General features: G+C 39.0%; 1 protein-coding gene across 1 annotated transcript in view; it reads right to left on the reverse strand.

Moving 5' to 3' along the window:
* Nucleotides 1-16,808, reverse strand: part of Themis (thymocyte selection associated) — a 250,686-nt gene that overhangs the window by 206,714 nt on the left and 27,164 nt on the right. Inside the window, 1 exon segment of the mRNA NM_001432406.1 lies at nucleotides 3,843-4,004. Within this exon segment, the coding sequence (NP_001419335.1) occupies nucleotides 3,843-4,004 (162 nt within the window).

Below are 16,808 nucleotides of genomic sequence, written 5' to 3' on the forward strand. Positions count from 1 at the left end.
TTGCAGAAAAATAAACACAGCCGAAGATGATGATGAAATCACTTGTTTCTACCTCTCATTTCTTTGTGGCTCCTAGGTTTTCATGCAGATACGTAAAGCGACATAGAATATACATATATGTAATCATATTTTTGTGTAGAAGCAAGAGCTTATATGAAGTGGGAATGGATGGGAAAATGAAAGAGGTGAGGAAAAGGAGGGGGGAGAAAGTGAACGCATCCTAAGTACATGATATATTTACGGGAAACGAATCCTATCACTACGCGTAATGAATATATTACACATTAAAAAATCTGTGTTAAAAGTACTACAGGGCCTTTAAATTTTAAAATATAATTGGAGTTTAAACGAAAAGTTTTCATGTAGAATCTGCCTATGTTACTGTTGAGATTCGTGAGGAACGCCCTTGATTCTGATCTTTCCCCTGAGAGATCATAAAGAAGAAACATTTATATAGGATCTTGGACTCTTTTTTTTTTGGAAGAGAACATTCTCCAATCATCTTTAATAACTTCTATTTCAATTCTAACCTTTAAAATAATATTCACTTGTAAACATCTTTAAATTTGTATGCAATTAATGAAAACGCATCATGCTAACTGCAGCCCAAAGGAAGGTCCAAATAGTGATGACCTCAGATTTCAGCCACTAGCCAAGTGCTTGCTAGTCCAAAAAGAAGCTATTCCTCTACCTGAAAATTCTGAGCATTTAAACTTGTGAGTTTATTTTGTACATCTTGTTCTAATCACTGAGAATTACAGCAATAAATGATTTCATTTCTGCTTTTAGCCACCCTATTATCTATTACATCATGCTAGCCTGACAAATATGAAATTAACTCCAAATACATATAAAAAGCAATAAATAAAATAATAAAGGCATACAAATACTTAAACTGGAATGAAAGCACGTGTCTCTACTTGCAATATTTTGGAAGCAGAAGCAGGTAGTGTTTGAACACTAATTGTTCTACAAAGGAAATTCCAAGCCAAAATGGGCTACATAGTAACCCCCCCACACACACACACACTCATAAATATGCATATATACATGTATATGTGTACATAAGTATATGTATGTGTGCAATATACCTATATATTCATAAACACACATATATGTATGTACATATATGCATACACATACACATGTGCTTAAACATATACATGTACATGTGGAGAGAGCAATTACATCTAACTTTGCTTCTTAGGAATGCTTGCTATGAAGCAGTGCTTCTCATCCTCAGGTTCGTGTTAGTACTTCCTTGGGACCTTTGAGGAAATCTCATGACCAGACTTCACCCAAATAAATCAGGATGCCTCCTGCACCATGGCTTTCTAATCTCCCTAGATGCGTTCACTGTGCAACCAAGCTTGAAACCCATCATTATGGAAGACCAGGAAGGATGTAAAAGAATGGTTATGATTTCGGTTGAAAGGTACAGAGAATTAAAGCATTTGCAAGAGTCTTCTCTTTAAAATAACTAATTTATTTTTACTCTTCCAACACCAAGTCAATTATAACATTCTCTGAAAAGCATTTTCTGACTTCCCGCATATCCATAAGAATCTTAATAACAGTAATATAAGCTATCACTATTTTATGAACTTTGCTCTATTCCAGATGACATAACAAGCACTTTAATTATGCTTCAATATTATCCTCCTCAAAGACACGAGGAGACAGGTAGCAGGATTAGTATTTAATTTTACATACAGTGAAAAAAAAACTTGTCAAGGTAATACAACCAAAACACAGTGGAATTGGTTGTAGAACTACAAAATTCGTGTTCTGAAACATGACCTACTGGGCCTATGTAGCTTCTCACATAGCCCAGGCACACATTTGTCATACTGGGAAGCAATGCTTTTGTGATATTTGATTCACGACTCATGTATTCATCCAGTCAACAGGTTTGGAAATTATTCTCAACGTCTATGCTGATAGAACTGTGAAGACTAGAAATTAGTAGTGTAGAGCTCACATCAACAAGTAACTTGACTGGCCAAATCCTGCTAGCCCCTTCTTTTTATAAATAAAGGATTTTTTGAGCCACAACCATGGCCACTGGTTGATTGGTCTGTTACCTGCAGTGACCTTCATATTACAGGATTGCTGTAGACTAGTTATGGCAACGATCTTGCTCTAAGGCCTTACCATTTTACTGTCCTGCTGTTTAGAGCAAGTTTAACAACCCATAGTCTAGAGCACAAAACATGGAAATCTAATGCCCACCCAATAATGTGCAGGCTATGGTACCCACACTGTCGGAACATTAGAAAAATACATCTAAAAGTAGGATGTAGGGCAAGCAGTTCCTACAAGGCATGGTGTTGGAAACCTTGGTACAGTTACCTAGATCAAACGGAGCAACCACGTTAGTGAGATCGTGTCTTCGGCAAGAGAGACAAGAAGTGACATTTAAGTAATAGGATAGATATGTTTACGTGATGCTAAGTCATTTTATATACCTCATGAAAATGTAATTTGACTTTATTTTTGTTACTTTATTAGAGAGGGATATATGGGCATGGCCTTGTTATATGGTCCAGGTTGCTCTTGAAGTCATGATCATGCCTCAGAGTACTGGGATCATAAACATGCATTACAATGCTCAGCTAACAGATTTTCTGACTCTCATCAGACCGTCTAAAGATGCCCATGGCAAAACGCACTTCTGAAGAATGGCAGTTCTGGGGTGTTCTTGCACAGTAACGTGAGTACCGTTAACAATTATGCGCTGTACATTTTTGGAAAAGCTAATAGATAGGTTTCACCTTAAGGAAAAACTAAATAACGAAGGTATTAAAATATTATGTATATGTGCATTATAAAAAATATTACTTCGTTAATGTGTTTATATTGCCATGTGTCAATTTAAAAGATTCTAACTTTAAAGAAAGACTAAATACTTGTAAATAATTATTTGTTAACTAAAATGACCAGTTCCTAGATAAAAGAAGAATAAAAAATGGGTGTCAGGTTGTCCTTTGTAGATATTGAATTGACTGACCTATAAGAACCTCATCTTCTTCAACCCACACAACACACAGCTTAGTTTGGGAAGCTAGCACCATTGCCAATTTGTAATCCCAGAACTCAGTAGTCCAGGCAGGACAATATGGAACTCAAGGCCAGTCTGGATTACTCAGTGAGAACCTGCCTTAAAACAAGAGCAACAGCAAGAGAAACGTTGCAGAATGTTTGATCACATTGTGTACCCCCAAGGTTGTGAACTGGTAAAAACCTTGTGGTGTGTCTCAGCCCTCGTGTACACCTTTAGCCCGAGAGCTTTCAATTTATTGTTAACAAGTACTTATGGTGTGGCTCGGTCCTTACACTCGCCTTTAATGCAAGAGTTAAATAAAGGCATCCCTAGATTAAGAGGCAGAACCAGGGGTTGGGGATTTAGCTCAGTGGTAGAGCGCTTGCCTAGCAAGCGCAAGGCCCTGGGTTCGGTCCCCAGCTCCGGGAAAAAAGAAAAGAAAAAAAAAAAAAAAGAGGCAGAACCAGCAACCAGCTGACAAGGAGTGCACATGAGTAAACAGACGGAGGGATATTAAGCTGGAAGGTATTTAAGACAGTGGGAAGGAGGAGAAAGAGCTGTTCTTTCCGGGATGCTGGTGGGGTGGGAAGGCCAGCTGGGTGCTTTCTCTGCCTCTCCGAGCAAACAGGCTTTTACCACAGCGTCTGGCCACTCCGTTTTAATGTACTAAAATGAAGCAGCTGGGCTCTTGTTTTATAAAGCAGAGAAATGGTCAGAACGCTGCCGTTCTTTCTAGTTTGCACTGTTGTAATTATATCTACGCAGTAATAATCTGTGAAGTAGTTGCAACAGACTTTACCTGGAAAATTCATGGGCAGCTCGAAGGGCTTCAGAGACTCCAAACCTCCAATATCACCCTCACAAATTTCAGCCATGATCTTCTTAATCTTGAGATCTGTGATTTTAATCACTTCTCCCGTCGACAGGCAGCACTCATTGCCAAACATCTCATAAACAGACCCTGAAAAAAAAAAAGAAAATAATCTTTTTTTTTTTTTAATAAAAGTTCAAAAGCAAAGAACACACAGCTGTGAGAGCCTCATACGCACTGTTCTCACTCAATTCCTCCCTTAGCTAAACAGGAATTTAACCTGACTCTCCCAAAATGGACACCATGTAGCAGAATCATACTGGATTTTCACTTCAACCACCAGGCAAAAAATAAACAATCTTGCTTGTTTTGTGTTGTTTTTTGTTTTGTTTTGTTTTTGTTTTCTCATTGAGTTTATGGTTCCCCCATCACCATTAGCTCATTTATGCAAGGTCAAGCTACAGTCACCCCTTCCCTGCTAGGATTTTTGGAACATTTTGCCAGGTCACAGAATTAGCCCGTATAAGTCAACAGCAATTAGAGTATGTACTGCAAACCAGGCTGTAATGGAATCCAAGACCCCAAGACAGAGCGGTCTGGGTACCAGGACTTCATACTAACAGCTTCCTATTTATATCTCAGATCTGGTTCTTGTCTCCTTGCCCATTTTTGTCTGTTGCTTTTTGATAAGCTGGAAACAGCACTCAGTATCTTTACAGCAATAGGTGGCAGACCAACCCAGCAAAACAGAAAGAGTTTCAGCCTCTTTGACAAACCTTTCATCACAGATGCTAATGGTAGGCTTTTGTTCCTTTATTTACTTCTAGTGTCTCCCAAAAAATAGAGAGCAAGCAGTGGAGCAATGAAACTATAAGCTCCAGAGAGGGGAGTAGTCATAGTTCTGGGCAGTCGGCCCTAGTCTAAAGAGACCTCATGGCACCTTCTCTGAAATACAATTGTGTCACAAATGAACAGTAACTGACAACTGGATTGTGGAGCATTAACAACCACAGGCACTCAAAGAGGACAGCAATTTTTCCCTCCCTCCACGACAGCTCAGAGCTTCCTGACCATGCTAAACATAAGGTTCTGAGGACAAAATGCTAGCTTTGTCTGCTTTCTGAATTTTTCTCTTTTGAAAAATAAATTCTCCATTTCCCTTTCTTCTTTACTGCCCTCACAGACTCTGGTTGGATAGATGGCAAGATATTCAGCATTCATTAGTTTCTGTAAGAGTTTCTACAGCCGGAATTTTCATCCAGTTCAAAATGCTCTGACCATATCCAGGCCGTGGCACAAAGGAAATCTGAAGGAACTTGATGCATATAGGGACAATTTGCATAGAGACACAGTCACCCCTAGGCAACCTGAGAAACAGATGTCCATCAGACGGAGACGGACAGACTAGAGTGAGGACTGACTTTCCTGGTTACAAACAAAATGACAGTCACATGTTAAAGAGCAATTCTCTGTATTAGCATTTGCACGATGTAGGCAAGAGGGCAGGGGAGCCTCCCAAGCAGAAGTCCAACCTGTGAACGCTATCATCCTGTGCAGACAACATCAGTTCTGAAGATTAGCTTGTCTGGTCCTCAAGCTTTTAGCATCTGAGCCACAAGCCCCATTTGCTTTCTCATACTTTTCTCTCAACTACTTACGCACCCGTACCTTCATTAACCTTAGCACATGCAGTTATCTGTTTCGAGTACTTTATGGAATAAGCTGGGGTATAAAATAATAATTTTAATAAACATGGTAATACTTTCTGCCAGTGACCTCAGAACACTTTTTTGCTATGATAAATCACACACGAATATTTTATACTACTACTAGTATATCATTTTGTATTTAACTTTTTATGAGTTTAATTTTATTACTCCCAATTCAAGCTTAGGGTTAATTAGGAAAAAATATATTACATTATATTTTTCAATGATTACAACACACCCTTTTCACTTAGTAAACCAAGTATGTTAGGCCTTGTGATACACACACACACACACACACACACACACACACACATATACACACACAGTCTTTATCCCCAGAAGCTTGGTCCTGCAAAGAGTGAACATGTAGACAGACCATTTCACAAGAACAGGAAAAAGCCATAGTATACAAAAATGCAGAGTGTTGTGAAGTCTCAGAGGCAATTTGTTTCAATGGGGGGAAAAAAGTAAGGGGAAGGAATCCAGGAGGAAACAACGGCCGATGTGGCGTCAAAAGGTGAGTCACGTGATGAGTCACATGATGTAAAGACCTGCAGAGGAATAGCACTGGGAGGGCACGGAGTTGCGGAAAGAAACTTCTGGAGGCTTTAAGCAGTGTATTAGCCCTAACCTGGAAAGTAAGAGAGAGAAGGGTTTTGCTTTTGTTTTTAGGAATGGGTAGATGGAGAGAGTTACAATTATAGATTTTTTTTATTAACTTTATACTGAACAAAACAATGGTGTGAAGTATAAAACTTTAAAGTCGGGGAAGCTACATTTCCAGTTATCAGGGTCTGGGAACAAATACCAATTTAATAAGAGGTCATTTGTACTCTAGACGTTATCTACCCAAACTCTTAGTACACCACGTCACCCGGGAGCTTGTTAGAATCTCGGTCAGACTTGCTGAATCAGAGCCCGCATTTTTAACAAGGTCCCCGGATGATTAATAAGCACATTAAGATTTGTAAAGCATTGGTCTGGGCTGCAAGTACACAACTGAAATAGCCTCTGTTTGAGGATTGTTGCAAAACAAATCAGAGAAGAATGTGCCATCCTCCCATAGAAACCTTTGTCACTGAGGTGGGGAGGGGGAGCAAAAAGAATTACAATACATGTTAAGGAAAGATTCTTCTTTATCACGTGAAATAGGACACAGTATAATTGAACAACTTTTAGCTGAAAGTGTTGAACTTAATTTCAGTACAATGTGTATCTATTCTTCAATATGATTTATAGCCAACTGACTGGCTGGGAATGCCATCTTCTTCAAAGGTTCAAAGGGATCCAAAATTCAAAAGATAAATTTGTACAAGATTGTATATCCATTTGTAGGGGCCAAGAGGCCAGAAAACTGTGTGACAACAAAATTATGCGTTTTAACCACCATATGAAAAGCTTCTGTTCCCTCTTTAAGCATCTATCTATTTAACAATAAAAAGAAATTCACGTCTTTTATTACTATTAGGATAAGAACATCATACAAATGTTAACACAGAAAACTTCTCTTTAACACATGACTAACTTATTGTTTCTAACAAAATGAGAAAGTCACTATTCACTATTCTCTATAATGGTTTGTCTATGCTTGGCCTAGGGAGTGGCACTATTAGAAGGTGTAGTCTTGTTGGAGGAAGTGGGTCACTGTGGGAGTGGGCTTGGAGACCCTCCTCCTAGCTGCCTGAAGATACCCAGTCTGTTCCTGGCTTCCTTCAGATGAAGATGTAGAACTCTCAGCTCCTCCTGCACCATGCCTGCCTGGATGCTGCTATGCTCCCGCCTTGACGATGATGGACAGAACCTCTTAACCTGTAAGCCAGCCCCAAGTAAATGCAGTAAAACCCCAACTAAAACACGCCCTCCATCCCTCTCTTCCTCCCTCCCTCTCTTTTTCTCCTTAGAAAATGTCTAGTGTTGTCCAGGCTGCTCTTCAACTCATGTTGAAGCCCAAGAAGCACACAGACTTCTGATTTTCCTGCTTCCAGTTTCCCAGGTGCCTGGAAATACATCTTGTGCTGCCATACCCAGTTTACATGGTGTTAGAGATCCAACCAAGAGCTTTGTACTAGCTGCACAACACCTTCACCTGTGCTGTACTTGAAAGACGGCTCAGGAGCTGCCAAAATTAAGGAATTATGTCAGTGACAGGTTCAAGAGCATATAGCTACTTGTAGAAACAGAAACAGGCAAGTTTCCCATATTTTGCTCTTACAAATCTAACACCTCCTAAAATATGTTTTCCCGAGTTTTAATATAACAATGAATTTTAAAAATAGGCAACTTTCATATTCTCAGAATAAATATGTATGTGTGATTACTTTTTAAACTTTTGCTGACATGTGTGTCTGAAATATGTTTGCTTCTATGTAGACATACATATTCAAGTAGTTTTCACTCCATTTTAACCAGGATACATGTATTTTGAATAGCAAGCCTCGAATCTATTAAATCTTTACAGTCTGACTCTTTCCAAGTCAGAGCATATATATTCAGATAATGCCAAACATCAGAGCAAACCGGAACAAAGCAGCTTGTTTTCGGTGATCAAACACTGCCCCTGAAGGCTCTAATGAAAGAGCCATGTGCCTTTGAAATCACCTTTCCCGTAATGCTGCTTTGCTCAGTTAAAAAGACACATTAATATCCTCTTATGAACTCATCCCTTCCTTGACAATCCATATGAGAAATGCTGTGATCACCTAGGAACGGCTGAGACAATTGGCTCAATAGACTTTTTTTTTTCTTCCCTCCATTTCTCCTCAAAGTTAAAAACTGCGGCAGTCAGGAAAGAGAGAGCTCCATTGTTTGGAAGTTGTCTTCTTTGTGCCCAAATACGCGATGCTGCAGACTATGTCACGTCCTTCATTTCCTTACCTCTTCATAGACCTGCCTAAGTTCAATCAACGCTAGAGATTCAACTAACACTCATCCTCAGAGCCTCCTTACCTTCAACCTAAAGAAATGCTCGTTTCCGCCTGTGATTTAATACCACTCTGTGCAAATTACCGGGTAGACTTTTAGAGACTGCCATCATAGCTTGAATTGGTACATAATTGTTTTATTAGTGACATAATGTTCATTCGGGGATTTAGTATGGTTTCCCAATAAATCGGCAACATGTTCATTAAATGGACAAACTCTTCCACAGTTACTAAACAGTTTTGTCCCACTCTAGAGGCCTAGTGAATGTCTTCATTACTAATCTTTACCATAAATGATAAGTTATTGGAACTGTATCTCTGTCTTTTTATGTGAGCATGTTCTTCTATTCAAGGGTCTGTGTGAGCTGTATTTCCTATCGGTATATTTACTATCAAAGCGATAAGCACATGCCAAATTGTCTGGCTGCCTTCTGAAAAGACTGTAGCAGGCAGGTGGTCCTTTGATGTGATTTCTATGTATAGTTTTCCATATTGGGTACAAGGGGCTGAGCCTCTGGCCTTATGCATGTTACGTAGTCATTCTACAACTGGGCTACATTGCCATCCCCCTTTTCACGTTTTATTTTGACACTAGGTCTCACAAAGTTGCCTAAGCCGGTCTAAAATGTGCATCCTCAGCCTCATGAGTCACTGGGTACCACCAGGCATAGCCGTTACTTTCCTTTGTATTTGTCAACTCTCCATGCTGGACTTTATAGTGACAATCATGTGAACATTTGTAGTAGACAGGGATGAGTTACAAAGTCTTACTTTAAAAATATAGCTGCTAGTAATTGCCTACGGTATATAAGCTAGTATATGACAATGTCTAGCGAGCCTTACCAATAGACATATCTTTGCTCCTTGTAAATATATTGATGATTTCCTCTCCAGGCATAGTATACATTATTAGGAAATGGTCTGCCCATAAAGGAAACCTCTAAATGTGAAGTTATTATTTTGGAATCATATCCCTAAACATCGTGGTTGATAAAACATTAAAGATACCATCAGAGAGAGCTGTTCAGCTTTTCTGTACAGTGTACCACGTGAATGAAGCTTAAAGGAACCATAATTGGAATGGATGTTTGCATGAGAGGGTGTCTATAAAAAGATGTTCCTATCCACTACAAGACCAAGACAAATTCTTTTCCATCATCTAAAGGATATATCTAAAACTAGATGAACATGCTATTCAAATGCAGTGTTGGGAATCACTGGGTACATGGATAAGCAAGCCTGTTGCTTAACTAGCAGTAGGGTAACATTCTGATTGTTAATGAGAACTGACCTTTCAAGCTCATCCCAACATGTCAGTCAAAAGAGTAGTAAAAATAATGATGGCTGCACTCAAAGAATCAAAGGAAGATCTCTATAGATGTGAAGAAGAGGGGCTTCTTCTCATTAATGAGGAGCTAAAATGTTATCTAAGAAGCCAAGTCTAAAACGTGAGAGTGTGTAAGACACTCCAGTGTATACAGGCAAAGCTTTAAAAATCTATATTTGGGGCTAGGTGTGGTGGCACGCACCTTTATCTCTCACTCATGAGGCAGCAGTAGGAATATTTCTGTGAGCAGGTGGCCAACCTGTTCTACACAGTGTCAAAAGCCATCTAGGAAAGGCTAAAGCATGCAAGTGAATTTTCTGGAGATGGCCCAACATTTTTCATCGACTACGGTGAGTGAGCTCTAAGTTGCAGGGTTTCTAGAGACTTCATCCCAGGATTGCTTTGTGCTGCTGATGTCTTTCCTGCCACTATTACATAACCTAATCATTCCTGGGCATTAGCCTACTCTACTGGGCAGATTTTCTGCAGATCCACATGAAGATGTATTCTCATGTAGTAATGCTGTGTAGACAAATCGATGGTTTCACAATTCCTGATTAGGATTTTATAGAATTCCTAAGTTTATACAAGTAATTTCAAGCCCTCTATAAAATAAAAGCTGCAAACAGAGCCCTGTAAACCTTCCTGTGCCATGGGCTAATTGCAGTGGGAAAGGAAGCAGGCTTGAAACAAATTTACAATCAAGAAAAACTTACCTTCTTGGTTAGGTGTAAGATCATTATCTGGTAACTAAAGGCTGTAAACTGGGAATGGACTATTTATTTTAGGTACAAGGACAGAAATCATCCATGCAAAACTTCAAAACTAATAAGGCACAATGTAAATGATTTGTCTCCTGACAAAACCAGGCTAATTTATGACATAAAAATTATTGCTTTAAACTGATAAAGAACTTATGGGGGGCTAGTAACAGATAATGAATGTTTAATGAGATACTGGTCTAAATAGAAAGATGTGTAAACAATTCTGTTGTAACTTCTTATTCTTTGTTGATCTATGACAGGAACTATTACCTTAAACTGATATGAACTTACAGGACTTAAAAATACTTAGAAAACCATGTGATCAATTATCCTGAGAAACTATAAAAGCTGAGAACCACAGTAAAACAACGGTGTGACTTTCTTTAACGTTATCCAGTATATGTGCCTCTGTTCTTTCTTTGATCTTTTCTTTTCTTTCCTTTCATTTTCTTTTCTTTTCTCTTTGACTCATAAACAGTTAATGAGCTCCATGCCTCTTGCCTGGCCATCAAGGGACTCTTGAACCACAGAAAAAAGAGCCCAAATGTAGCGGTGAGTTAGTTAAACTGCTTTATGCTCCTGGCAGTTCATACCAGCCACCTGCCAGAACCCTCTAATTCACGAATTAGGTGCAGGCCTAATTTCAATATATATATGGCTTGGCATTTCTAATCCTGCTATGGCTAGCATACATTTCCCTCCAGTATTCCTGGCCTAACACCTTCTAAACTCTGTATTTCATCTCTGCTATTCATTACCTTCAGGGGAATCCCCCACCCTCCATGCGGCCGCATTCTCTTTCCACCTACGTGGTGGATGGTTTCTCTCCTGCAGCTGTTAAATCTGATCCTTCCCCCTCCAAGTCATGTATCTTTGCCTAGTCAATGGCTATATGGCACTTCTTTATTATCAGTTGAAGCCATCTGGGGGCAGGAACCCTCCCTCAGGTCTGGAAGCACCACTTTTTGGGAGCCAAAATAAGACAAAGCCTTAGAACCAATTCTCAGCACTCAAGTAGTTAGCTTCTTTTCTTAATCTCCTGCAGCTATAAGCAGAAGCTAACTGCCAGCAACCAGTGGCTTTTGGTCACAGAATAGCAAGAGCGAGTTAAATTTCCAGAGGCTATCAGCTTCTGGCCCCCACAAGAGTGAGTGAGAGTTAAGGCCAGAGATTGTCAGCCTTTGATCTTCATCCTTTGCTGTTTCCCATCTCAATACCTTTGAAAGGCAGGGAATGTCCTTGGCAACATAACAAATTCCAGGCCAGCCAAGGCTATCTACTGATACTGTATCTCAAATAAATGAAAATAAAACGTGAACAAACAAAATCAATGAAAGTCCTTATGAATTGGAAAGAACGGAAACAAATGAAAGAGAGAAGAGAGAGAGAGAGAGAGAGAGAGAGAGAGAGAGAGAGAGAAAGGAAGAGATTAAAATATGTGTCTCTGACTCCTTATCCTGCTCTTGGGACGCTTTCCTCCTAGTGGGTTGTCTTGTTTAGCCTCCCTAAGAGGGCTCTTTACCTTGTCTTGCATCTTGTTTTGTCCTGTTTTGGCGTTGCCTCTTATAGGCTCTCTCTTTTCTGAAGGGAAATGTACAGAGAGTGGATCTTGGGGAGAGGAGAGTTGGGGATGAGATCTGGGAGGAGTCAAGAAAGGGGAAATATGGTTGGAAGGAATGTATGAGATGAGAAAGTCTATGAGAGAGAGAGAGAGAGAGAGAGAGAGAGAGAGAGAGAGAAGAGCTGAACTTCCTAAATACTCTGAGTGATAAAAATTCAATCATAAGAGTTTTACTCACTGAGGAGAAATAATTCATTGTCTTCTATGGCAAAGTCTATTAATTTAACCTAATCGTTAATATTGCACTATAATGTTCTGCACATGCTCATTATTATTGATGTAATCTTTAAAATCTGTGTCGATGGTTGCCAGAGCAAAAAGATGGGGTAGAGGGGCGGATATCCCTGTACGAAATGGGTATTTCTCCTATGTAGCCCCGTAGCCTTTTCTATTCTATAATAATGGGACAGATCCACAGTTCTTCATGTCCTAATACTATTGTTGATCAAGTACCCCGGTATTTTACCCAAATCTCTAGCAACAGAATGACATGACAAATAGTAATAAAGTATCTTGGGAGTTGGCTCATTGGTTTTGTAGTAAGGATTTGATATCAAACACATGTTTTTACTTTTAAAAGCCTGCCTATGTTTTATAACTCAGATGTTGAGTAAAGCTACTATATACCTAAAGATGTAAAACCATTCTTTATATCCCACCGAATGACTATGAATACACCAGTTGTGTTGATTATCCGAGGTCTCAGGTGCACTATAAACAGCTTTATACAAGTAAAGCTTCGCCATGTTAACTATTTCCCTAAAGTTGCTATCATTAATGAAGTACTTAATTACCTATTGTGCTTATAAATTGTGGTATAGAAATCAAGAGTGAAGTTGTTAAAAAAATTTTTACCAGTATTTTGAAGGCCAGGTTCATTGTACTAAATAGTAGAAATTATTCTTTTGTGTGGGTTGTTTTCCTTAATTTTTATCATTCATTTTACTCGTAACTTATCAAAGTACCAGTATGGTATGCAGTAGAATAACAAAACAAATAAGGTCCTCACTATAAAGAGGCATTTAATGAGTATTGTGTAGCACATGACCACAGCCAAACAGGGATGTAGAGGTACTCTCGAGTGGCCCAAAAGTAAACAGAAAAATCTCGTACACAGAGAGTTTTTCGGTACTGTTAAACTTAACTGTTTGACTCTATTGATGGGAGCAGAGCTTGGGGAAACATTCGAATCAACTCGACAGTAGCAGTTCTAACCAGTAAGATTCTGGTTCCTACATTAGTCTCTCCTGAGTTGTACTGGACAAGTACTTGGCCACAGTTGACCTGAGATGCCATGAGATGCTGTATCTACACAGGCCTGGGCAGGCTAAATCCTTAGATGAATTTTGTGAGTTTCCACTGAAGAGCTTGGCCTTGGCTAGTATTTCACTATGAGAAAGATGAAAAAATCTGTAGTATATTCTACCAGTTTTCAACTCTGACACATTTCCAATGGACTCAGAATGATTTACTATTCCACATAAGGTTCTTAGGGACAAAGGAACCTTATCTCCAGACAGTCTTGCTCTGACTTATGCTGCTTCCTTTAACCCCTTTTGCATGTTATTTACTTCTAAAGATTTTAATGCATGAGCTGATTTGCTAACAAACTCTTTACCAAAAGAAATATAACAAGAGATAGTCACTCATACTTCACTTAGTTGAGGAAAGCAGCTGTCCACACTAAGGTACAAAAGTCAACCTTTACAATGATCACAGATTTATATAGCCTAAAGGTAGCGATAGAATGAAATTGAACATAAAAGTCTGTTGCCTTTTTACATCTCTTGTGTGAGCCTGGAACTCAGATACAACTTCATGTTATGTACTACCATGACTGACCGTACACAGCAGCTTTCCTGAGTGGCTGTTCAAACTATCTCTGGACATATTCACTGGAGAAATTCCACTTGTTTTAAAGATTTAAAAAAAGATGACTTGGGTTATTTTTTAGTAATTCTCACTGCTAAAACATTTTTCATTTTATTAAGAATCACTTATATTTCTATAGGAAAGACACAATCTTTTAGCCCTTAGGATAATATAGAAAACAATGATGTTAACGCTTCTGTGTAGAGACTTTGAAACCTTTAAACAAGACAACCATCCACTGTCTATTCTCAAAGGGGAAGTTGTCAAACCCATCGGAGATTGTTCAGAGGTTTGGTGGCTCTGAATGGCACCATGTAGAAAGCTCATTGTATAATTACTTGAACCATAGCTTTTATAAACATAAAGGCTCTCTTCAAGTTGTACAATATGGTGATACCCTGCCTTTGAGAAATATGTGTGCTTAAGTATCTAGAAAGGAAGTTTGAAAGACATGTTAAGAATAGCTAGACACCTCAAGTTAGCCATAGTCTGCTTTGCAAGCTGGGATGGCTAATCTTCGTTGTCAACTTGGAGGATCTGGAATCATTTAGGGACACACTTCTTGGTGTAATTTTGGTGACATTTCCAGAAATACCTACCTGAGAAGGGAAGACTCTCCATGATTGTAGGGACCACTATCATGTGAGGTTGGTCCCAGTGAATTTGTTTTTATAGCAAGAAAGCTAACTGGGCACCTACAATATCACTGTTGCCATGACTTCCTGTGTATTCCCCTAAAATAAAGCTTCCTCCCTAAAACAGCAAAATTCCTATAATAAAAACATTAAAATAACTGAAAACCTCCTAGTAAACCTGTGGGTTGCGACCCTGTTGTGGTGTGGAGATTAATCCTTTTCATGGGGGTTCTATTTCAGACATCCTTCATACCATATTCATAACAGTAGCAAAATTAGTTATGTAGGAGCAATTAAAATAATTTTATGGCTTGGGATTTGCTACAACATGAGAAACTGAATTAAAGGATCACAGCACTAGGAAGGTTGACCGCTCTAAAGACATTCTATTGTTGATGCCAAAAACACGAGGTTTGTTCACTCACGGACAATAGAAGTTTTTAATCATTCTTTGTTATAAGACTCAAATTTTTTAAATGTTAGAAAATAATATTACTTTGAAAGTATAGTTTCTATTGAAAGAAAAATGATATTTTAATAATTAGCAAAATCTTTGTATATGAACATAAGAATAAATACTGGTTGGACTCATGGGTCTGTCCATGTGCACTCTTTGGATGGTGGTTTAGTCTCTAGGAGCTCTGGTTGGTTGGTATTGTTGTTCTTATGGGGTTGCAAGCCCCTTTAGCTCCTTCAATCCATTCTCTACTCCTCCAACTTAGACCCTGTTCTAAGTTCAATGGTTGGCTGCAAGCGTCCACTTCTGTATTTGTCATGCTCTAGCAGAGCCTCTCAGGAGACAGCTATATCAGGCTCCTGTCAGCATGCACTTCTTGGAATCAGCAATATTTTCTGGGTTTGGTTGCTGTATGTATTTGGGCTGGATCCCCAGGTAGGGTAGGCTTTGAATGGCCTTTCCTTCAATCTCTGCTCCAAACTTTGACCAGATGCATATGTAGCGGAGGATGGCCTTGTTGGGCATCAATGGGAGGAGAAATCCTTGGTCCTGCCAAGGCTTGACCCCCCAGTGTCAGGGTGGGGAGGCGGGAAGGGATGAGTGGATGGGTGGGGGAACACCCTCATAGAAGGGGAGGGCGAATGCGATGGGGGTTTATGGACCAGAAAACGGAAAAGGGGATAACATTTAAAATGTAAATAAAAAATATCTGATAAAAAAATTAAAAATTAAAAAATATTAAAAATTAAAAAATAAAACAACTGTATGGTTACTACATGGTATGGTTTAGTCCAAGAGGAATGCAGTATTACAGAAAGGGATTTCTTCCAATGCTAAAAAGAAAGTTGGGCAACAATTTCTCAATTACAGTGAGAAAGAAAACCAAATACAATGTATCAGTATTTGCTTTCAAAATCAGTTCTTTGTATCACATCAGGAAAAGCAAAAACAAAACAAAACAATGTTTTGGAGAACAAAGCTTTTGCATTATAAGGCATTTCTTACTGGGGGAAGTAAAACCTAGGTCACGAAGAAGAAAGTCACAGAATTTATCTTTGCCTGATAAATTGGGAAGAGAACAAAAGTCTGCTCTTATCAAGGTTGTAGCTCAGGGCTGAGAGTGAGCCCCGCTCAACCTCAAGGCTGAGCTGACTTTAACATCCCACTCACTCTCTCGTTTAAAGACTTAAGCTTCTGCACGGACACGTTTTATGTGTATGTTAGAGTAATGTTCCTAACTTCGTGAAAACTATTGTTTTATCAATCTAATATTGGCTATGGAACGTTTGGGTTTGGTTTTCAAAAGGACTAGTCATTTACAACAGACTCCCGGAAAGGCAATGATAAGGCACACTTGCTCCCTTTAGTTGGAAATGTATAGCATTGAAAAACTTCGTAGACACTGAGTTGTATTGGACTTTTCCATCCTTTTTAAAATTTGATTTACCTTCTTTCATATTCTGATTCACTGACCTACGTTTGTTTGTTTGTTTGTTTGTTTGTTTGTTTGTTTGTTTGCTGTAACATAAAGGAGAGATAATTAGAGGCCTAATGTGACTGCAATACAATGAACATTAAGTCAAATGTGGTGACACATACCCGTGACTCCAGCTGAGGGAGACAAACCTGACCGAGATAAAGAGCAGGA

Source organism: Rattus norvegicus, chromosome 1, assembly GCF_021556685.1.
Source record: "Rattus norvegicus strain SHRSP/BbbUtx chromosome 1, alternate assembly SHRSP_T2T, whole genome shotgun sequence".
Classification (NCBI taxonomy): domain Eukaryota; kingdom Metazoa; phylum Chordata; class Mammalia; order Rodentia; family Muridae; genus Rattus; species Rattus norvegicus.